Genomic DNA, 23,666 nt, shown 5'->3' on the forward strand with positions numbered 1-23,666 from the left:
CGGACTTTGTACCCGGTGACCAGAGTTGCGCGGAAGTGATTTTTTCTAAAACGGAAGTCGGAAGTGAAAAAACGCCCGGAAGTAGGAAGTTGGAAGTCGGAAGTCGGAAATCTGAAGTAGATTTTTTCGCAAAGATTCAAAAACTCCTATAAAAAATTCCTAAAATTCGTGAAAATCAGTGGAAAATTAGTTTTTGGCTGAAGAAAAGCCTATTTTCTGTCCTTTTAGACCATTTTTTCGAAATTCACTTTTCGGAAATTCCACAATAATGGAATGACGGAAGTCGGAAGTAAAATTCCGTATCCGGAAGTCGAAAGTCGGAAGCCGGAATTCCATGCAACTCTGATCCACATCACACCTCATAACCGTCTCCGATCCTCAAATGCTCTCTCATCTTACAGTCTCACATGATGCCCTTCCAGTCCTGAAGCCGAAGTCTCCGCCCATCGAAGATCCGAGTATAAATATGATTTATGTATCCATTCTTGACTTCTTCTTCCCATCCTCATTCTTAACCTAATAAACCTATCTAAAACCACAAAAACCTCTACTGAATAAACATGTTGTTTTGCACAATAAGCATTTATCAGAGTTAGAAATAAATATAATAATAAAAGGCAATTATTGTCCGAAATTTTTTTGGATTGTATACTCCATCGATTTCAACATCATCTCCTTAAAGTTTTGTCCATCTGACAAGCAGCGAGAAACATGGCCAACCAGACGATTGTGACTGAATGCCGTCGATTTACACATGCAGCAGTGGAACCTTTCGAACTCTTTCTTCAAAATTCTCCTTTTGCTGACTGAAAACCTCTATTTTTAATGTATTACACAAAAAGTATGTTACCTGGATCGTAGTACTCTAATTTAACCAACTCTCGACGAAGTTGCATATTCGCCAGTTCAGTGTTGTTGACTGACTCAGCTCCAGTTGCATTAGCTGGCGGAGCACGCTGAACAGTAGTCTGAGATGTTCCTCTGACACTCTTTGGCGGCGTCAACGTAGTCGGCGCCGAAAAAAGTGGATACCCTTCCTCATCGAATGGTCTATGAGATTAAAACACTGTCAATAAGTTAGAACTTCATGATTTTTTAACCTTCGACATTTTAGGTTGAATTTGCAGTTGCGCGAGGAATTCGAAGAGTGGGGGGGCTCTGAAACATGAAAAGCTACATAAAATTGAAAAATTCGGAGACAGAAAGTGAAAAAAAACTAAATTACCCTACTGCACCTACGATAAACGAAAATTCCTGTGGCCGTCGTCTCCTTCAGAAATTGAATCGGTAGATCAAAAATTGTCAACTTTTTTGCGAGTCTGTATTTGACAAATGAGACCGAAATTTCAACCAGCCTGGCTATCCCCGCCTTCGGCTGGTCTCTCCTCATTTACGTTGCAACCACCTCTCAACTGTGCCCGCATGGCTGAGTGGTCTAAAGCGGCGATCGCTGTTAAAAACAACCCCGTTCGGTTTTGCCCACTGGCTCCGTTTTTGCTAGCTTTCTCTCGCGCCGACACAGATTTTCACCGTTTTTGATCTATTTTCACTAATTTCCATAGTTAAGTAAATTGTGATGAAAAGAGCGAGAATAGATTAAAACATCTGTCGGTGCGAGGAAAACTCTGTGTCTCTCGCCGATACTCTATCGTGTGCGGTGGGGCGCGGTTGTAATGAATATGTTCGGCTAATAAAACCGTTGGGGATAGGTAGGGACCGCAATGAACGTGGGCGGAGTTATTCAATTTCATTGAACGCTAAAACAGAAGGAAAACTTTTTACCCCTATGTAATCGAGTACGTAGAATTCAATGAACACACTTTCGTTTCACCCAAATTTTTAGTTTTCTCTGAAAAGTGAAAAAAACGTTTTGCTTCGAACAGGAAAATGTCACGTTGAGATCGTTTTGGGTCAGACTCGCATTGTTTTTTTTACTGTTTCTTGTAGTTCTTGATTCACATCTTTTTTTTCTCTTCGAATTATGAAGGGTTTTTTTCAATTTTCGTCTTGAAATCGGAATTCTTTCAATAAGGGAAATTGGAAATCACAAAAATTGAACTTTTGAATGGGTCAATTGAACATGACACACAGAAAATGCTTATTAAACTGTTAGTTTTAGCTAGTTTGATCAAGAAAGTTCACTTAGCAACCGGAAAAGTCGTCCATCGCTCGGAAAGAATCGACAACGATCGAAAAAATGTCGGAAATCAATAATCTAACAGAAACTGTGCAGAAAGGTGAAAAAACACCGAAAGGGTCAAAAATGAATAAATGAACACAGTAGAATTCAAGAAAACATGCATTTTTATTTTTATTTATCTGAAAAAATTGATGAATTGGGTTAGAATAAGAACAAAATTTGAAAAATTCATTTCTGAAGGAGACACGCATCCAAAAGAGTTGCATCGAATTCCGACTACCGACTTCCGAGTTCCGGACAAGGAATTTTACTTCCGACTTCCGTCATTCCATAACTGTGGAGTTTAGGAAGAATAAATTTTGCAGAAACACATGGAAAAACGGTCTAAAAGGACAGAAAACAGGCTTTTTTCAGCCAAAAACTAATTTTTCACTGATTTTCGCTAATTTTATGATTTTTCTGTTGGAATTTTTGAAAATTTGGGAAGAAATCTAATTGCGACTTCCGACTTCCAACTTCCGACTTCCGGATAAGGAAAATTGCTTCCGACTTCCGACTTCCGTTTTAGAAAAAATCACTTCCATGCAACTCTGGCATCCAACTCTTCACTTCCGGACCATTAAAGCTTCGGTTGTCAAGTGAAGCCTAGTCGTATCCCCGACCTCCTTCTTCATCAAAACGTGGCCACTGATTCAATCTACCGAAGCTCCACCGGATCACAGTGTGACCCGGTTCCCACTTCGGAGATAGAATGACAATGTGATGTTCCACCTGAAAATAGATTAATGTGGTTAACAGATGTGATAGGGAATAATGAAATTTGAATCACACCAAATACATTTCAGGAAGAACTGATGTTTATGAGACTCGGAAAAGCTCTTAATGATATCGATCCATCCACATTTCCTAAACTGACAACTCAGAAACACACTAAAAACAGCGGGGAGGAGATCATGAGAAACGTTGGAACTGTGGTTAGCAAAATGAAAAAAGCATTCGGAGACGACGCAAAAAGCACATTTTTCAACAACATTTTTTCAACAACATCAGTATATACTCAAGGGGACAATAAAAAATTCGCAAGGGGACAACAGTTTATACTCAAGGGGACATCAGTTTCAAATAGGTAATGGCAAAGCTAGAAGGGAAAAAAAGAAGTTAACATAAAGTCAACTCGTTCTCCATGCTCAGATAGCTGACGTAATGATACACCTTTCAATGGTTGAAAAGAGATGATAATGTTTCTAGCTTTGTCATTACCCATTTGAGCACAAACTGTTGTCCCCTCGAATAAAAACTGATGTCCCCTTGAGAATTTTGTTGCGTTTGTGCGATCGAGCAGTTGGCGGTAAAAGTATGGAATCGCCCCCCCACTCCATTGTTGCCCCCCATCTGTCGGAATCACCCCCCAATCCATGTTAATTTTTGGATGGGGGTAAATTCCATACGATGAGGTAGTGGGGGGAAATTGTGTACTGCGAACAGTATATTTTGTCCCCCCACCAGTTGAAATGTGGGGCTTTTCCGAACTCTTCGGTATACTTCAACATTCGCCCCCCTAGTCGGTTTACAATCTCCCCCCACTAGATCTGTCTAGATTCCCCCCCCCCCCCCCCCCCTCCACGGGGCTGATTCTATACTCTAAGTTAAGGCAAGCTCCTGGGTGTTCCTGTTTTAAAGTATTCGCTACTTCCAGGGTGCTGAGCAAGCGGGTGCGTGCAGAGCAAGCTTCTAGGGATGATCAGCAAGTGGGGGGGGCTATTATAGAATCTAGATTCATTCCCTCTCTCCCAAGGGGGGCTGATTCTAGACTCTAGATTGAAGCAAGCACCAGGGCATCCCTGTTTTAAGGTGATCACTACTTTCAGGGTGCTGAGCAAGCTTCTAGAAGTGATCAGCTAGGCGGGGGGCTATTATAGAATCTAGATTCCCTCCCACTCTTTCACGGGGGCTGATTCTCGACTCTAAGTTAAAGCAAGCTCCTGGGTGTTCCTGTTTTAAGGTAAAAACTACTTCCAGGGTGCTGAGCAAGCGGGTGCGTGCAGAGCAAGCTTCTAGGGATGATCAGCTAGGTGGGGAGCTATTATAGACTCTAGATTCGCACCCCCTCTCCCACGGGGGCTGATTTTAGACTCTAGGTTTACCCCCCTCCCCCCCCCCAATTGTTCTTACGGTAGGACGCATTTGTACCTCATCGGCATTCAATTTCCATAGCATTCATTCATCCACATTCGAGAAACGGGGCCATTTTCGAGTGACAGAGTGAAACCGGCGTCCGTATTGCTTTGGGTATTTTAAGAGAAATAACTTTCCTCAGATTGCGCGAAGGCAAAGTAAAGTAGAACAAGGGATAAGTTCACGTTGTCATAAAACCTTTTTTGATTTTGTGCTTTTACGCTAATATGAAAAAAAGGAAATAGGAAAGGGGGGGGGGGCAATTTCCTACTCTTCCAGTGGGGGGAAATTCCCGACATCGATGGGGGGAGAAAATATACTGTTACCCACGTGAACTAGGGTGCTAGGCCAGGTTTCTATATCTCACGGATATAACATCTCTCCCTCTAACAGCGAAAGTCCACGGGTGCCACGTCATTCTGATGGAATTCTCTCCAATTGGCATCTGGTCCACTCATCATTCTTAACTCGTAACAATTTGGAATCCACACGTATCGTCCGGTCATCTCCGAGCATCCAAAACTGTTTCTCCATGGGTACATTGCAAAGCTGGGCTGTGGTGGGATTGGCAACGATGGTGTGCTACTTCCTTGTTGATTCCAGCCACAGCAGAGCACGTGAAGTAGGGTGCTAGGCCAGGTTTCTATATCTCACGGATATAACAAATTTTTTATTGTCCCCTTGAGTATATACTAGTGACCCCCCCCCCCCCCCAAGTCCAAGAACTTAGTGTCCCTTTGAGACTTTGTCTCCTTGAGCATCATCTATGTACCCCCAAGAGTAAATGTCCCCATTGTCCCCTTGAGCATTGTACCCCCTGCTCAGGGAATTTTGGGCGATTTGCCCATCAATTGGGCAGGCTTGCCGCCACGATGGCGGCAAGGCCGCCCAAATTGAGGGCGAATTGCCCATTTTATGTTGTTTCTAGCGTGCGCTTCGCTTGCTCCTCTCGCCGCTCCCTGTTAATTTTAGTAAAAAAACATAAGAAAATTTATGGATTCAATCAGCATTTATTAATTTGTTCAAAAATACAAAATCAAAATCAAAAATATGGATGTGAGAAGAGTTGGTGATCGAAGAAAGGGTTAGACGGGAACAAATTCTATCTGAGTAGTGGAGGGTACGGCGGGCAGTAGTGTGTTTCGACGTTTCATAATCACAAGGCGAGGGACCTGAAATGATATTTATAATAGTAGAATTCGCTAGTAGCAGCAGTGATCCTCGTCTTCGAAAAGATTTTGCTGTTTATCATAACACTAGCAAGAGACTGTTTAGCAAAGGAGGAAGTCGAATCATGAGCTGCCGTCCCCATAAGACACCACTTACTTGAATGAGTCGAATCCGTGTGGCTAGCATCAGAAAGTCGAAGTGCCGACAGTCAAATCAGTAGCTGCCGTTAGAAGATCCGAATAGAGAATAGTTCATTTCCATCGAACAGTGTTCTGAAGTCTCAAATTATTTTATTGTGGATCAATCAGCTATTTCACTTACGAATATCTCCTTTACTCTCGAATCGCATCTTTTCCGGGACTTTAATAACATGCATTTGATAGAATAGTGTATTTAAAACTAATAAATTAGAAAAATAATAAATAACGTGGCTGCAAATCTGATGATTTCCAGAGTGCAGTAGAGCGCATGTTTAAAAAGTGGGCGTATTGCCCTACAATTGGGCATCTTGCCCACTCCATCCTCGCTCACAATCCCACTCCTTCCACCTCACCCTCGCCCAACTCTTGCCCAACCCTCGCCCAGTGGGCAACCTGCCCAAAGTGAAGGCAATTCGCCGAAAATAGAGGCAAAATGCCGGCAAGGCGCGCAACCCTTGCCTAAAATTCCCTGAGTGGAGCATGATCTAGTGTTTTGCTTATTTTGCTACTGTGGGAATAGGTGTATAATAAAGCTTTGATGCAGAGACCTTGATACGTGATACTTTATTTATTAACAAAACAAAAACAATTAACAGCACAAACAATGAACAACACGAATACAGTACCGGCCAAAAAATGCACTTTTTGCCTTTTTTGCAGTTGATACCTTTTCTGTACAAACGCTCCCAAGAGAGTTACATATCGATGAAGTAATTTCTCCCTGAAATCGACCCATTTCAATGCAAAATAGAGTGATTTTTGAGCTCTCCCCTTAAAATGACCATAACTCTCTAGGGAGTGTCTGTACAGAAAAGTTGTCAACTACAAAAATGAAGCTATATTTTTGGTCTACCCGATCACATAAAAAGTTATTTGGTGGGACAATTAGTTTTACCATGACACACTCTTAAAGTTGGGTATTTTCAACTGAAAAATGCAAAATATGATATCTTTCTGGCCAGTACTGTAACAAGTCAAACATTCCAAATGTTGCATTGATTTGAAAGTCTAACAGTAAGAATTTTCAGCAAAGTCCGGCCAGACGAGCATTCTGAACAATTTAGAGTTCGCGCCGTCATCCAAAACAGTTGCCATGACGTCATCAATTGATCGTTTGATATCAAAGCCCCCTTTGATAGTATAAGTGTCGTCCATTTCGCTAAACAATACAGTATTACAGTACTGGCCATAAAGAATGCGACACTTGTATGTAGTTTCAGTTAAAAAGGGTCAACTTTGTGAGTGTGTCACGGTCTCCCTGATAGTCCCACAATATTAACTGTTGGTGGATTATACAGATCACAAGTAGAGCTTCATTTTTGTAGTTGACAACTTTTTTGTACAGGGCACATCTTAAGAAGTTACAGCCAGTCAATGTAAACATTTCAAAAATCTGACCTTTTAGCACTAAAAAGGACAACAATTGCGAGAAATTACTTTGTCGATATGTAACTTGCTAGGGAGTGCTTGTACAAAAAAGTTGTCAACTACAAAAATGGAGCTCTACTTGTGATCTGTATATGACATAAAAAACCGATATTGTGAGACTATCAGAGAGACCGTGTCACACTCACAAAGTTGACTCTTTTCAACTGAACTACTGCAAGTGTCGCATTCTTTATGGTCAGTACTTTACTTGTGTTAGATTTTCTACTCCACTCACGTCTCATAATCTCTTCTCAGTTCCTTATCCCTCTTTGTGTAATCCGTACCATTTAACGTGGTTTCGTAATCAATCGATTGTTCCACACGAATATCTAAATTTTTTAATTCAAAACATCCTCCACTCATCCAATGTTTCAAAAACAAATTGATATCCTTGTAAGTCAACGTTGAGTCTGCCAATAGAATACTTCTGCAGTTCATTGTCAATAAATGGTCCAGCTTAATCCAAAAACTAGGCTGCAGATAGAGGTCATCATTCATGAAATGAGTTATCTTCACAGGACAATACCCATCCGATGGTTTGACAACAAATGAGAATTCTCTTGCGTGTCGTGCCAACTTTTCTAACAAATACTCAAAGTCTTCATCGGTTCTCGGTGTAAACTCGCAATAGATCTCTTCTATCGATTTCTGTGTCTCCAACACCCAATCGATCGCCCGTCTATGGTCATTTTCCGCGTATTCATCTCCTAACATCACTTTGTAGATATCTCGATTAAACACTTCTCTAACATATTTCCCGATTTCAAACAGCCCAACCATTCGATCTTTCCAATATGTTTTTAGGCAAGGCATCTGGTACAACATCCCCATTTCCACTGGAATTATCTCGAAGTTTCCGATTCTCACTGTAGCCAATGTCCTCTCCGGGAGTTCTGATGTCTCTAGTACTTGAACCAGCAAGCCAAAATATTCTTCATCGAAAAACTTTACGTGATCTTTAACACCAAAACCCAAATCAAACTGAACATTTTTTGAAGGACCCCTGTAGGATACTGCAATGTTTTTTGATTTTCGAGAGGTCATGGAAATGTTGAATCTGGAAAAAAAGAAATCAATGGTGAAAAATAATAACAAAATAAATTATACTTACATCCCCGTTGGTCCAAAGTTATCAAAAACTTGTTTGAGAGGTACATAGGGGAGAGAGAAGAGATGGAAGACGGTTGACATTGGGTGACACTGGGGGATGAATGAATGCATTAATAGAGAGAGAGAGTCATCTTGATAGCAATCTTCTATGGGAACAACAAACAGTCCTTGGATTAGCAGACCTGCTCATTTGCACATCTGATGGTAATCCCTTTATGTCTTTTCACTCAGTCACACTCCGCCTTACTCGATGTCTACACCAATACGTAGTTTGACAGGAATAACCTATTTCCATAGACAAGCGATCGATTGGGTGTTGGATACACAGAAATCGATAGAAAAGATCTACTGCGAGTTCACACCGAGAACCGATGAAGACTTTGAATATTTGCTAGAAAAGTTGGCACGACACGCAAGAGAATTCTCATTTGTTGTCAAACCATCGGATGGGTATTGTCCTGTGAAGACTCGAAATAAGCAAAACACTAGATGTATACGATTCAACACAAGTGAGCTTCCTTCTTTTTGTGTTGTTTTCTTTCTCTGTTTCGTACAATCATATAAAATACAAAACATTTGAATACTGTATGAATGGATAACACATATTGACGTCTGCAGACGGTCGTGGGGAATCTTTATTTCAATTTTCTTACTAGGGAAGGATCCCGAGTCGAGATGGAGTTACAGATCGAGATATATATCACTAGAACGGAAATTTCATGCTGATCTCAAATCTGTATTTTTGCTGAACGATCTCGTGAAAAAAATTATTTGCGTTTTTGTAACTTCTCAGTGCAAAAATGAGAGTTTTTTTCAGAAAATTTCAGACAAATTTTTTGTAATTTTGTAAAAATATTTTTGAAAATTTACGAAACTCCACAAAACTTTTTCTGAAAATAAGTTCTGAAATCAAACTTTGCCAGAATTATCTTCACATCCGTACTCATAAGTACAACACAAAATAAATTTGAAAAAATTAAGAAAAGCGTTAATTTTGGGAGGCTTGAAAATTCTCATTTTTGCACTGAGAAGATTCAAAAACGCAAAAAACTTTTTTCACGAGATCGTTTAGCAAAATTGGAATACAGATTTGAAATCAACGCAAAATGTCCGTTCTAGTGATATATATCTCGATCTGTAACTCCAACTCGACTCGGGATCCTAGTAAGAGCTCCCGGCCGTCTTTGAGTTCCTCCGTGAATTCTGTAGCAGATGCATATCATCGTACCCTGTATGCCTCAAATTGCAATGTTTGTCTATTTGTTCCTCATGGAAGAAAGACGAATAAATAGTTGACCATGAATCATACAATTGTTGTTTATTGAAAAGTAAGAAAATATTTTGCAGGTGGAATTCAAACTACAAACTTTTTGCTTTGTTAAATATTAGGTTGGTCCAAAATTTTCGTTCTTTTTGCATCTTTCCTCTTCCATTTCTAGATGCTGTTACAATTTATCATTTCAAATTTTTCTGAAATCGAACGCGACCCAATCAGTGGCTATTCGGTCGGCACGCTTCTTACAACCGCGCTCTACCGAAACCGAAGAAAATAGTGTTCGAAATTGAGAGACTCAGAGAAAAAGAGACAAGGGGATTTCGGTGGAGCGCAGTTGTAAAAACTGTGTCGAGCTAATAGTTCACAGGGTCTCGGGATGAGTAGTGAAATCGAACGCGCTCCACGAGACATTGGCGGCAAATTCAAATTTTAATTTTTTTCAATTCGACTTTAAGCATTACGTTTTGATACGCAGCTTAATCGACCACGTGTTGAGCCGATTTATGTCAGTTTTTCTTTTCAAGATCAACTCTATTTAAAAAACAAACAAAATTTTTTTTTTGAATTTCGCGCTAAATTTTTAGCTGATTTCAGCGGAGCGCGTTTATTTTCACTACTCATTCCGAGACTCTGTGTTTTATTTAAATGTTCAAAAATAGATTATTTCAATTAAAAAAGTACTTGTATTTTTTCCCTAGCTTCCAAACCCAAATTTCAAAAAAAAACACCATTTTTCAGAAAAAAACTTTATTACGAAATATCCGTCTTTCGTGAAATCTCCCTGATAATATTTAGATACCATTATTCATTCGATTTCACAATTCCCTTCTTCTTTCCCCTCACAGTCTTTCAAAGTGATAATCCGCAACGGAGCGCGATTGCGCCGATTGCTGGCGCCTTACCCGTTTTTATGAAAAAATGAAGTTTTTTTCAATTATTTCAAATTTAACCAATTTTCTTCGCACCAAATGTAGTAACAATTCATAACAGACTGAAAACGGATCGAATAAATGTAAAAACGTAAAATTTGGTTGAGAAATTGCAGAGATGAATAAGTTTTTAAAAAATCAACTGAAAAATCAAGATTTTCAAGGTTTTCAGGCTATAAAAGTTGTTGGAAATGTCGATGCGTGTTCTAAAGAAGTAACAATTGTGCAGTTTTTGACGGCGAACATTTCAAGACCAAAAACAAGTCACATCTCTCCGGAAAAAAAAAGTTGAAAGGAAAAGAATAACATTTTTTCGACAAATTTTTTTTTTTCGAACGTTAAAAGAAGAAGGTTTTGAATAAAATAAGCTGAAATATTATCGAATTTGAAAGAGTTTAGTGCAAAAAGAGTGTTTGATATGTTCCATTGTTATTTCGAGATCTCTATAGGATTGCATTTCAATTACATACAACTGTTTCAGAGAAGACAGGGTTCAGTGAGACGGGAGGCGGCTGTTGGGTCAAGATTGTTAGAGACAAGGTTGGTAAAGAGTGGAAAAAGCTAAGATTCGTAGTGGTAGATTCATAATGGAAATGGGAACATTAAGCTGACAAAGAGTAGGAAGATAGCAAATATGAGAAAAAATCATTTTAAAACAAGTACGATTCAGATGCCGAAACCGTCACCTCGTTCGAAAGCCGGCGCCAGCAACGTGAAAAAAAGAAAAGTTGAAACGGCAAACGTCGAATCTTTGCTCTGGAAATCAAAATTTGACACCCTGAATGAAGCACTGATAAAAGAACAAAAACTGAAAATAGATCTGCAAGAAACTCTCGAAAAATTGAGTGAAAAGCTACAAAAAAAAGATACCGAGTTGAACCATGAGTTCAAATCTCATTTGACAACAAAAAGAGAATTACAAGATGCATACGGAAAATTATCTATATTAGAAATGAAAAACGATAATTTGATAAATGAGCTGAAAGAAGAGAAGAGAAAATCGATTTCATCGTCGCCATCAGGAGGCAAAATATTGAAGAAATACGCAGAAATTGGAAAACTGACGAAGAATGTTAGGTGTCAGCGAGTCGTTAGATTCATGGAAGAGCTAGTTGGTAAAGAAGACCTGGACCTCTTTGTCACTGATTTGGTATCTTTTTTTGATAGAAATCATGAATTTCAATTTCGATTGAAATTAACTCCTGAGGAAACATTTCATGTGGTTCTCCAATTCAAGTTGTCGGCTTCTGTTATGCAGGGATTAAAACATTTCTTATCTTCAAAGCTATCGTTCGATGTGTTTGCTTCACGATTGTCTGTTGATAGTATAAGGAAAAGATACGACCCTCGAAGCGACTACAGTATCGTGGCGACTATGTTGGAAAAGACAGTTTGCGGAAGGCTATTTCGGGTGCCAAAGACCGTAGTTGCATGTCTGAATGTGGAAAGTGTTTTGAGGAGAAGACTTGAATCTTTGGATGCTTTCTCCAATCTTGTTTTTGATAGTGGAACAAAGGAAGATATCGTGATTGCTGTAACGGGAGATAAAGGAGGAGAAGAGACAAAGTTATGTATTATCATTGAAAATTGTAGTAAGCCAAATAGCTCACACTCGTTGCTACTGTTAGGATGGTACACTGGAACAGACAACCATGATTCTCTGAAAGAGAATTTCGGAATTATTTTCGACAGTCTGAATAAATTGACATCGATTGAGTACTGTGAAAATGGAAAAATCGTGAAACGTAAAGTTCGAATTAAAATGGTCGCAGACTGCAAATTTATCAGCTCAATTTACCAGCATCCCGGACAGTCGTGTTCCGATCCGTGTTTTACATGCAACATCAAGATTTGTAAATCAGGAAAAAATCGGGATACCATCGGATCTTTTGATTTTGCCACTTCAGGAGAAAGTCGCACATTGGAGCAGATGAGAACCGATGGATGGAATCCATTATTGAATATTGAGCCATATGATGTTGAACCACCTCCATTACATATATTCATGGGTTTGGTAAAAGCCTACGTGGTCGATCCTCTTTTTGCATTATGTAACAAAGTAGATTTCAAATTTGGAGATTTGCCGGAATCTTCTAAAGAGCAACGGGAATATCTGAAAATGCTTAATGCTGAATTAGATGATTATACTCGTATTCTCATTGGATTGCAGGAAACAGAGAATCTCATGCTCGACGTCATTTCAGTTTACGAAAAAATGGAGAACAATATTACACCTACCACTCCGTTTGTTTTTGGTTGCTCATCTCCACACTGCTGCTTCAATTACCTACATTCAAAGCATCAGAATCAAGATGTATTTCAGTGTTCAGAGTGCTCCCAAACATTTCACACCTCATGTGGAAACCTATTCTCACTGGAAGAATGCATGAATTCAACATCAGCTTTCACTTCTTGCTTTGATTGCAAATTGAATGTGAAACCCACTATCACTGAACGAAAAGATCATGTCGAAGATAGGCTGTTGTATGTCAGAAAGAGAATCGAATCAAATTCTAATTTGGTAATTACCGTTATGAAAGAAAAGGAAAAGTTGGAGGAAGAGCTTTTTGTTGGGAAGGGACCAACTAGACAAAAGTTGGAAAATGTACTGGTCTCAATCAAATGTGACCCTCGAGTTTATTACCAGCAAATGACGGGTAATCAGGTAGCTAAATACGTTAGAAGGCATGTCTAGATGTCTTTTTTTTACAGACCCGCCGAGTCCTGAACCCAGAAAACGCCACCAAAATCTTATCTGTTTTCCCCCCTTCTGTGGACGTGTCCGGATTCCGAAATATAATGACCACACTATCAGAAGGAATGGGATTTAGTAATAACTGTACGAAATCCCAAGAAGAAATTGAAGCGATGGAGAATAATTTGGGGTTGCTCATAGAACAATTGAAAACACAACACCCCCATTTGAGCATAACTCCCAAGCTACATATATATTCTTCACATGTAATTCCTTTCGTTAAAAAAAATAATACTTGGGGGAGGTGTAGTGATCATTGCGTCGAGTCCCTCCACCCATTATTCAATAACCTGTTAGTTCGGTATGCGTCCGTTCAGAATCCCGAATTTCGTGCATTATTGATGCTTCAGTATCACGCAAACTTGAATTTTCTATTTGACAAAGGGGTTTCCTGGGATCAAAATTGAATTCATTTATTTTCACTGCGTGTTTATGATTTTTAAGTTTTTTTTTAAATTAAAATTACTCTTATAATATAAATTGTTTCTTATTGATCTAGATTTTTGCTTTTTACGATATAATTTTACAAAATTTCGTCCATTTTCAACAGAAAAATTCATAGCAAAAATCAATAATTCTCGCCGCGCAGGGAACAGCTCAAAAAGAGAGGGCGCAGACGATAGGAGAAATTTGTAACGGGAAGCGCGCCAGCTATGTCTGTTGTGCGCATTATCACTTTGAATGACTGTGCCCTTAAAATGAGTCATCTTTCCGTTAGTGTGACGTCACACTAATAACTGTTTTCATCTCCTCCTCTCGTCTCTGCGTCTCTTCATTCCACACACTCTCTCTCGCCCTCTTCAACTTCTCCCCGAATGTCTGCGTCTCTTCACTAAACACGCATCTCTCGCTTTCATTTTTATTTATATTTTCATTCAGAACCGATGTTTGTTTCCCATTCTTTTTAGTTTTTCACTTTTCAAATATCAATTTTTCTGTGATTTTCAGAACGAATGGCTTTCCAACAACCGAATTTGCAACAAATATTCTCGTCTGTTGATAAGGATCGGTAAGAAATAAATTAATAAAGAAAAAAATAATTTAAAATTGCAGTTTCAGCTGGAAATCTTGTATTTATGGGTTTTTTGATTTGAAAAAGGACGAAAATTTTGAATTTTTTGACTGAAAATGCTTTTTTCCGAAAATTAAGTAAAAATTTGTCATTTTTTGTGTTTTTGAACGAAATTTTTGAGTATTTCTAACCGAAATGTAATTTTTTTGAAAGTGAAAACCATAATAATTAGAGTTCTTTTTAGGGAAAACTCAAAAATTGCGCTCAAAAACACCAAAAATTACAGTTTTTATTTTCGAAAAACCATTTTCAGCCAAAAAATTCAAAATTATCTTTTTTTTTTCAAAAAAATATCAGAAAATATACATTTTCAGCTAATTCCCTAGTTTTTCTCGTCTTTTTCTTGTGATTTAAAACGGAAATTTCAATTTTTCGCATTTTTCTGAAAATGTTGATATTTTTCGAAAATTAAAAAAATTATTTTTTAAATTGGAAAAAAAGCAATTCTTCATGTTTTCAGGTGTCAAATCAACTTTTTACGCACCAGAATACATAGAAAATCGAATAATTCTTTAAAAATGTAAATAACAAAAAGTAAATTTTTTTAAATTTTACTTTTTGTTCTTTTTTTGAAAGCTAAATTTTGTCTATTTTAAATATCAAAAAGTACATTTTTCATGTGAAACTGTTCATTTCTATATATTTTTTTGCAATAATTTATCATTTTCAGATTAAAAATGAGTGATTTTCATCTTTTCTGTGAAAAAACGTGCTTGAAAATGTATTTTTCTGATGGAAAATGGTGATTTTTGACTAAAAAGCTTTAAAAATCATAGTTTTGCCCCGAAAATTTCAATTTTCCACTCAAATTTTGCCTATTTTTTCCCCCAAAAAATCCGATAATCTTCAGATCGGGTCAAATCAGTTCGGATGAGTTACAATTGGCTCTTTCGAATGGAACATGGAATCCATTTAATCCGGAAACTTGTCGTCTTATGATCGGAATGTTTGATTCGAATGGAGATGGAGCAATCAATTTCAGCGAGTTTCAGGTAGGAATGAAGAGAAAGTTCAAAGAGCAAAATAAAGATTTTCAACGAGTTTTCTGGAAATTTCAGCTTGATTTTCTGCTTAAATATAGTTTTTTTCAGCAAAAAATGACATTTATCGGAAATTTCAGATGTTTTCTTGCGAAAAATATCAATTTCCGAGTGTAAATTCTGACTTTTCAGGCCGATTATTCTAGAGTTCTAGTTTTTTCGACACACAGGCATACATCTGGACATCCGGATATTTGCTCAGACAGATAGACAAACTTTCGAACAGATTTTGGTCGTTTTTGAACGATTTTTCTAAAATTTTCGCCATTTTTCTTTACAAAAAACAGATTTTTTAATGACAAAAACGCGTAAAAAGCGCCTCAGATAGCTGAAAGTTGTCTATTTTCTCAAAACGCGCCAAAGGTGCGCCAGACATACAATTTAACAGAATTTTGTAGTTTTCTTCGAATTTTTTAATGCAAATGCGCTCTATTTCGAAAATGTTCCATTTTTTCACCAAAATTAGGCTCCGCCCCTTTTTGTTTTAGACCAACCTTAAAACCATTCTCTTGACTTTGCTAGTATTAGGACGGAACGCTTCTTACAAACGCGCTCTACCGAAACCGAAGAAAATTGTGTGCGAAATTGAGAGACGCAGAGGAACAGAGACATTTCTCAATGGCATTTCGGTGGAGCGCAGTTGTAACAACTGTGTCGAGCTAGTAACGGACCGTTTCCGAAAAAGTGGGCGTGGTTTATTCTCATTTTGCAATAATGCCCCATCAGGTTTTGGGGACGTTTTGATACTAACATTTCGACACCAGACGCGAAAAAAATCTCTGAAAATGGCTATTTTTCGCAAGGAAAAACTGAAATTTTCGGTTTTTGATAGCAATTTTCAAAAGAAAAATGACATTTTCTGCGGAAAACTTCTTTTTTTTTGAAATTCTTTTCAAATTTTGCAGGCCCTATGGCGCTACATCAACGACTGGACGAACTGTTTCCGTGGCTTCGACACCGATGGTTCTGGAAACATTGATAAGACGGAGTTGACGAATGCATTGACTCAATTCGGCTATCGTTTGTCTCCTCAATTCTACAATATTCTCATGCACAAATTCGATCGTTCCCACAGTAATCGAATCAATTTCGACGATTTCATTCAGCTTTGCGTCGTCTTGCAGACTCTCACTGCTGCTTTCAGGTTAATATAGTGTTTCAGCGTTATTACAAACGCGCTCCACCGCAAATGAGACTCTGCCGTGTACTCCTCTCGGACAAGACGAATACAGTTGGCAGCGATTTTAACGGATTTTTGGCAATTTTTTTTCTTTTTTTCATTGAATTGTGTACTTCGCTAGTTTGAGCACATGATTCATGGAAAAAAATTTGAAAAAACCGAAAAAAATCCGAAAATTTGAATCCAACTTGTCCGAGAGGAGTACACGTCAGACTTCAGGCTTTTTCGGATTTTTGACCGTTTTTGGTCGTTTTTTCCGAATTTTTCGATAAATCATGTGTTTTGCTAGATTTAGGCACATGAATCATCAAAAAATCGATGAAAAACTGTAAAAATTCAACCTGTCCGAGAGGAGTACACGACAGATTTCCGGTGTTATAAGGTTTTTGACCGTTTTTCGTTCATTTTTTCGAAAATTTTTATTGAATTATGGATTTTGACATTTGTTCAACTTATTTTTTGATTGGAATTGAAGAATTCGCGAGAAAAAGTTATAGAAATTTAAATTTTTCACCTAAAATGAATTTTGTGATGAAAAATTGATTTTTGACGATAAATAGTGAAGTTTTTCCTGAAAAAATTGTCAAAAATTTCAAAAATCGGTATTCAGCTTGTCCGAGTGGAGTACACCGATTTGCGATGGAGCGCATTTACCAAAACTAATTTTTTTCAGAGACGTCGACACGGACCGCGATGGCGTCATCACCGTCGGCTACGAGCAGTTCCTGACAATGGTCTTTTCATTGAAAATGTGACTTTTAAGAATAGAAAATTCCGAAATCCGAGACCACCTTTTTGCACCTAACACCTAGATTTAATTCCCCTGATTTTTTATCGAAAAAATAATTTTTTTTTCTCAATTTTCAGGTAGCTCGAAGTGTGTTCAATCGCCTGGGTTGATTTGTGATTTCCGCGCCGATTCTTCTTCCAAAACCAATGCTCTCTCTTTCCTTTTCTTCGCATCATTTCTTCTTATTTTCCACTCGCTATGTCCAAATTATCAATTCTTTTCTGTCACAATAAAATGCTTTTCTGTTTTTTATGAAGCAGTTTTCAGCTGATTTTTTGGTTGAAATTAGAGAAAAAGCGAGAAAAAATTACAGATATTTAAATTTTTCACCATTTTTTCAATTTTTGCGATGAAAATTGGTATTTCGAGAATTTTTTTCCGAAAAATCACCAGAAACTGCAAAAAAAAGCAATTTCAGCTCAAAACTTGCAAAAATCCGAATTCTGGCTGTCCAGACGGATGAAAACTGAAAAAAAAATCAATTGAAAACCAAATGTTGTAAATTTCACACAAAAACCGAGTTTTCAGTATAATTTTCATCGAAAAATGTCACTTTTGGCTAAAATTTGAATACATATGAGGGAACATACATTTTCAGTTAATTTTTTTGGCTGGAATTGAAGAATTCGCGAGAAAAAACTACAAAAATTTACATTTTTTCACCTAAAAACCAATTTTGCACAATTTTTCAAATTTTGCGATAAAAAATGCCGAAAATTTGGTATTTCGGGAAGTTTTTATCAGAAAAAGCATCTGAAGCTTCAAAAAAAAAACATTTTTACTGAGAAATTGCAAAAATCCGATTCGAAACCAAGCATTTTTGTAAATTACGCACAAAAACCGAGTTTTCAGTATAATTTTCATCGAAAAATGCCGTTTTTTTGGCTCAAATCTTAAAATCCTCGCTTTTTCAGATGATTTTGATATTAAAAATGAAAAAGGAAAGCTTCGTCGAAAATTCATCCCCTTCTATCTCTTCAAAGGGTTTTCCTCCAAAATTCCCTCCTTTTTTCAATCTGAATCTGAAAAATTAACGGAATTATAGAGTAAATACGAGTCTTTTAAAATAGTTTTCCTCCAAGATTACCATTTTTCAGTCTTTTTTTCGACTTCCGAGCATTTTCCATTCTGATAATCTGAAAAATATCCGAAATTATCGAGTAAATACGAGTTTTTTCGAGTATCAATCAAAAAAGTGAGACGAATGGGGAAGTTAAAATGAAATCATAACACAATAAAAAGAGCATTTAGATGGCGGAGAAGCTCTCCTCGTCGGTAGTTGTGTAGGCGAGTCCCAACTCGACGAGATCCCCGAGACATTGTCTCATCTTCTCCATATCTCTCTCGTTGACCTGCTCAGCAATCCATTGAATATTCGATCCCTCTTCACGAGCATCTCCATCGACAGCTCTCAGAATATCGAGAACTCGCTCTCTGAGTGTCACTTCTTGGGCCGCTTGTGGCTGATGACTTGGCGCCTGATAGATTCTCTCCTTATTGTCATTATGAGAGGAAGATTGTCCCTGTTGTTGTTGACCTCCACGGCTCTTCGGTGGAGCCAACATTCCCTGGAATCCACGAGAAGTGACTTCTGACTTCAGCTTATCGCTCATATTCTTCTGGAAGAAAAGACGGGCGGCCTCTGCTTCCAACTCGAAAATTGTGAAATCCTTGTCGTCGGTGACTGGAGTGATGTTGAACAGCATGATGGCTGAAAAATAGAAAAATATGTCAAGTTTGAGGGATTTAGAGCGAGGAAAACTCGATTTTTCGTGGAAAAAGTACATTCTAGATAATTCCAGACTTGCAACGGGCCGGGCCGGGCCGGAATGAAAATTTCTAGGGCCCGGCCCGGAATTTTGCAAGTCTGGATAATTCCGCTGCGAAACTTCGAAACTTAAGGAGAAAATCGGTTTTCAAGCTAGAATGTTTCCGAACATTCTGCATTATGGGCGAAAAATCTTCAAAATTCGATGAAATACTTTATTTTCCAGAAAAAACAGGAAATCTGGCTGAAATCCGAATGAAATTCCAGCTTTACCGGTAAAAACCCGGCATTTCAAATAAAAATTTCGGGGAAAATTGGTTTTTAAACTAGAAACCTTTGAATTTCCATGAAAATTCCGCATTTGTCAAAAAATATTGAGCGAAAAAGATTCAAAACTCGATAAAATACCTTATTTTCCAGCAAAAATCGAAAATCTGGCTGAAATTCGAGTGAAAACCTGACATTTCAGTTGAAAATTAAGGGAAAAACTATTTTTCTATAGGATTTTTCAGCCTTCCCAAAGCCATTTGCTCCTCAACTCACTATTGACTCCATCGAATCCCTTCAGCTTTCCGATCGCACGAACACGACTTCCCTCAACAATCGCCGAATGATCAGAAGCGGATCCCTCGTTCTCGTACTTCAATGCACGATACTCCATGGACTCGTTAGACGGATCACAGAGCTCATAGGTGAAAGTTGTGCCGTCTTGATGAATATCCTTGACAGTTCCGACGGTTAAAACCTGAAAAATGAAATAATAAATAAATTTTAAACAAAAACGAGGAATTACAGTTGCGAAACGGAAGTTTCCAATTACATATTTGTCGTCTTGAGACGAGAAATGCTCGTTGAGATTCGAAATTGTGACGGGCACTGGCAGACGGTCACCGAGAGTTGTGGCGCGGGAATCCTAAAATAAGCAGGTTTTATTTTATGCTCAAATTGTTGAAAATTAAAAATAATACAGGTTTTCTATCGGTCATGAACGAGGACTCGCCGGCGGCCCATCCGTTTCCATTGTCTTGATCGACGGTAGTATCGCTCCACATGGTTAGTAAAGTAGTTTCTGGAAACTTTATTAGAAAGACGCTGAAATTCTTGATTTTTTACAGAAAAAATGAGCAAAAACGGTTGATTTTGAAGAAAACTAGAGAGGAAAATGACAAAAAATGAGTGAAAAAATTCGTTTAAAATCGCGATTTCGCGCGTGTACAACGGGGCGCACTTGCTATTTTTCGTTCAAAAAGGAAAAGTCACTGAATACACAAACAGGAACAGAGAAAACAATGCAAACAAGACATGAAAAAATTTAGAAAAAAATCAGAAATTTTTTGAATTTAAAAAATTTGAAGAATATGCAGAAAACAAAAAATGGGAGAGCAAAGAAAAATAAAGGTTTAAAATACAGTAAGAAAAGAAGGCGCACACCAAAAATTGTAAAATTGGTCTCGAAGCGATTACAGTACCTGGGCGATTTTTTATTCGACTAACGGCTTAAATTCTGGCGGGAATTTCTGAATTTTTGGTGTTGTTTTGATGTTTTATTGTTTTTTTCGGTTGGAAATTGTCAGTCTGGTTCATTCTGCTTCATTTTTCCAGTCGGTTCTTCAATTTTTACTTGGTTTTCATCCGAAAATTGTTATTTTTAGGCCAAAATTTGTCTGGGACAGCCTAAAATTTGGATTTTCAGCTTTAAAAATTCAGTTTTTTGCTGAAATCTTTTCAAAAATGCTGCTTTTAGCTTGCATATTCGCCCAGCAGGTTGCAATTTTTGGTCTAGTTTCCCTAAAATTCGTACTTTTTCACTCTAAAAATTGGTTTTTTTTCACTCTCAATACAAAATTCTCCGTTTTCTCTCACTAATTCCATCCATCTCACCCAAAATCTTTCCAGGATGCTTCCCAAACGTGTGGTCCTCGCCGCTCTCCTCGTCGCCTCTGTCTGTGCCCAATATGGTGTCACTGGTATGTACGAGAACCTTCCACTCGAGAGCACAACTCCAGAAGCTTCTGGTGACGGATCCGGCTCCGACACGCCTGTTTTCGTGGACACGGACTGTTCGGCGAAGGAAGATGGTCTCTATCCGATCGGTGGATGCTCGCCACAGTTTTTGACTTGTTCTGGAGGTAAATTTCAGCTAAAAGTGGCAAAAATTAACAATTTTTTTTCAGGAATCGCTAGAATCATGGACTGCCCAGCAAACCTGATCTACGACCACCGAATCGTCGCTTGTGAGTACTCGTACAACGTTCCAGAGTGCGGAGGAGTTCCACAGGACTACACATCGGCCTACGGTGCGTCTTCTGAAGCCACGACGACTCCAGCTGCTGACGTGACTGCTCCAGTCGACCCATATGTTCCAGTTGAGACCACCGCCAACCCATACGTTCGTGTCGTCACTGAGGCCACCACCGTGCCAGCTGAGGACGTGCCAGTTCCAGTCGAGACTACCGCTAGCCCATACGAGCCGGTCACCGAGCCAGCTACGACCCCAGCCGAGGATGTGGAGACCTCTACAGTCCCATATTATGCTCCAGGCGATGTTGAGACCACCACCACTCCAGCTGAAGACGTCACTGAGCCAACAACCGCTCCATACTACGCACCAGTCACCACTGAAGCCACCACGACTCCGGCCGAAGATGTCACGGTTCCAGTTGAGACCACTGCTAGTCCATATGCTCCAATTGAGACCACCGCTGCCCCATACGTCGCTGAGACCACCACCACTCCAGCTGAAGACGTCACTGAGCCAACAACCGCCCCATACTACGCACCAGTCACCACTGAAGCCACCACGACTCCAGCCGAAGATGTCACGGTTCCAGTTGAGACCACTGCTAGTCCATATGCTCCAGTAGACATCACAACTACCCCAGCTGCCGATGTGGAGACTACCACTGCTCCATACTACGCTCCAGTCGACGTTGAGACCACTACCGCTCCAGCTGACGACGTTCCAGTCCCAATTGAGACCACCGCTTCTCCATATGCTCCTGGTAACTTTCAGCTTAAAACTCTATTCTCACCTATTTTTTTTCTTTTTCAGCTGATGACGTTCCAACTGACCGCACCTGTGGAGACAAAGAAGACGGATTCTACTCATTCGGACAGTGCAGCGACCACTACATCGCCTGCTCCAACGGACGTACCATCCCAATGCAGTGTCCGGCTAAACTCGCGTTCGACGAGGCTCGTGTCATCTGTGACTACACTGAGAACGTGCCAGAGTGCCAAAATGCGTCTGGAAATGATGAGGGAAGTGGATCCGGTGACGAGTCGTCTGGATATGGATATGTTGCTCCAGTGACTGAGACCGCTGCTTACAATGCTCCGACTACCCAGGCTTATGAGACCACCACTATCCCAGCTGAGGCTACCACTGAGGCTGTCTACACAACCACCGCCGCTGATGTTCCATCGACGACCACAACTGGAGCCTATGAGACTACAACTGAGGCCTACACTACAACCACTCAAGCTGAGACCACAACTGGAGCCTATGAGACCACCACGATCCCAGAGGAGACTACGACTACGGCAGCTGATGTCCCAAGCACCACCACTGAGGCCTATACAACCACCACTGCTCCAGCATATGAGACTACCACTCAAGTTGAGATCACAACGACGGCTGCTGATGTTCCATCGACTACTCAAGCCTATGAGACCACCACAGTCCCAGAGGAGACTACAACTGATGCCTACACAACAACGACTCAGGCTGAAACCACCACCACAGCTGCTGATGTCCCATCGACGACGACTCAAGCCTATGAGACGACCACCGTCGCAGAGGAGACTACCACAACGGCCGCTGATGTCCCATCGACCACCACCGAGGCTTACACAACCACCAGTGTTCCAGCTGAGACTACCACTGAGGCTGTCTACACAACTACCACTGCCGCCGATGTTCCATCGACCACAGTTCCAGTTGAGACTACCACCGAGCAAGTCTACCAGACCACAACCGGTAAGGAATTCTATCAAAGTAAAATTTTAGATTTGGAAAAAAAGCAATATTTTCAGTTAAAATTTTAAAAAAAATCGAGTTTTCAGCCTATTTTATCCAGAAAATCCCAATTTTGTATGCTAAATCTGTAAAATTCGTTTTGAAAAAGCAATATTTTCAGTGAAAATTCTAGAAAAATCGGGGTTTCAGCCCATTTTATCTGTAAAATTTCTAATTTTATGCTAAATTTGTTAGATTCGTCCAAAAAACCATTATTTTTAGACAAAATTCTTTTTTTTTTTAATCGGGCTTTCAGATCATTTAATCCGTAAAATCACTATTTTTATGCTAAATTTGGAAAATTCCTCAAAAAAAATAACATTTTCTGTTAAAATTCTAGAAAATTTGGGGTTTCAGCTTATTTTATCCGTAAAATTTCTACTTTTCCAGCCTCCATCCCGACCTGCATCGAAGGACCACACGTCATCGAGCCATGCTCCCAACACTACCGTAACTGTGTCAACGGACACGAGTCGGTCTTCATCTGCGAGTCGGGACTCTTCTTCTCACCGGAACACGGTCGTTGCACCACCGCCGATCAAATCGCCGAGTGTCATCAGCCAGTTGTCTACTAATCGGGAAGCATCTACTTTTACTAACTACTAACTCATCGAT

At 39.2% G+C, this 23,666-nt stretch overlaps 5 protein-coding genes and 1 pseudogene across 6 annotated transcripts; 2 read left to right on the forward strand and 4 right to left on the reverse strand.

The window, feature by feature from the left end:
- Window positions 1–621: 621 nt before the first annotated feature.
- GCK72_002966 (uncharacterized protein) lies at window positions 622–1,109 on the reverse strand (the record flags this gene model as incomplete). The annotated part of the gene is made up of 3 exons (XM_053723720.1): window positions 622–806; window positions 851–956; window positions 1,101–1,109. The coding sequence occupies 3 exons, from the start codon at window positions 1,107–1,109 to the stop codon at window positions 622–624; spliced, it is 300 nt and encodes a 99-aa protein (XP_053592365.1).
- Window positions 1,110–6,693: 5,584 nt separating this feature from the next.
- On the reverse strand, window positions 6,694–8,304 carry GCK72_002967 (uncharacterized protein; the record flags this gene model as incomplete). Its single annotated transcript, XM_053723721.1, has 3 exons — window positions 6,694–6,844; window positions 7,349–8,170; window positions 8,225–8,304. The coding sequence occupies 3 exons, from the start codon at window positions 8,302–8,304 to the stop codon at window positions 6,694–6,696; spliced, it is 1,053 nt and encodes a 350-aa protein (XP_053592366.1).
- A 169-nt stretch (window positions 8,305–8,473) lies between these two features.
- On the forward strand, window positions 8,474–17,230 carry GCK72_002968 (annotated as a pseudogene). The gene is made up of 8 exons: window positions 8,474–8,732; window positions 10,910–10,968; window positions 11,099–13,093; window positions 13,141–13,267; window positions 14,132–14,192; window positions 15,106–15,247; window positions 16,201–16,439; window positions 17,149–17,230. Coding segments are annotated over exons 1-8 (2,964 nt in total).
- A 1,282-nt stretch (window positions 17,231–18,512) lies between these two features.
- GCK72_002969 (uncharacterized protein) lies at window positions 18,513–20,085 on the reverse strand (the record flags this gene model as incomplete). The annotated part of the gene is made up of 4 exons (XM_003095556.2): window positions 18,513–18,976; window positions 19,577–19,778; window positions 19,827–19,946; window positions 20,002–20,085. 4 exons carry the CDS (start codon window positions 20,083–20,085, stop codon window positions 18,513–18,515), a joined length of 870 nt encoding a protein of 289 aa, XP_003095604.2.
- A 782-nt stretch (window positions 20,086–20,867) lies between these two features.
- Window positions 20,868–23,662, reverse strand: GCK72_002970 (uncharacterized protein; the record flags this gene model as incomplete). The annotated part of the gene is made up of 4 exons (XM_053723722.1): window positions 20,868–21,173; window positions 21,240–22,032; window positions 22,149–23,022; window positions 23,659–23,662. The coding sequence occupies 4 exons, from the start codon at window positions 23,660–23,662 to the stop codon at window positions 20,868–20,870; spliced, it is 1,977 nt and encodes a 658-aa protein (XP_053592367.1).
- GCK72_002971 (uncharacterized protein) lies at window positions 20,931–23,626 on the forward strand (the record flags this gene model as incomplete). The annotated part of the gene is made up of 4 exons (XM_053723723.1): window positions 20,931–21,162; window positions 21,208–22,035; window positions 22,086–23,012; window positions 23,442–23,626. The coding sequence occupies 4 exons, from the start codon at window positions 20,931–20,933 to the stop codon at window positions 23,624–23,626; spliced, it is 2,172 nt and encodes a 723-aa protein (XP_053592368.1).
- Window positions 23,663–23,666: the final 4 nt, after the last annotated feature.

Source organism: Caenorhabditis remanei, chromosome I (genome assembly GCF_010183535.1).
Source record: "Caenorhabditis remanei strain PX506 chromosome I, whole genome shotgun sequence".
Lineage (NCBI taxonomy): Eukaryota > Metazoa > Nematoda > Chromadorea > Rhabditida > Rhabditidae > Caenorhabditis > Caenorhabditis remanei.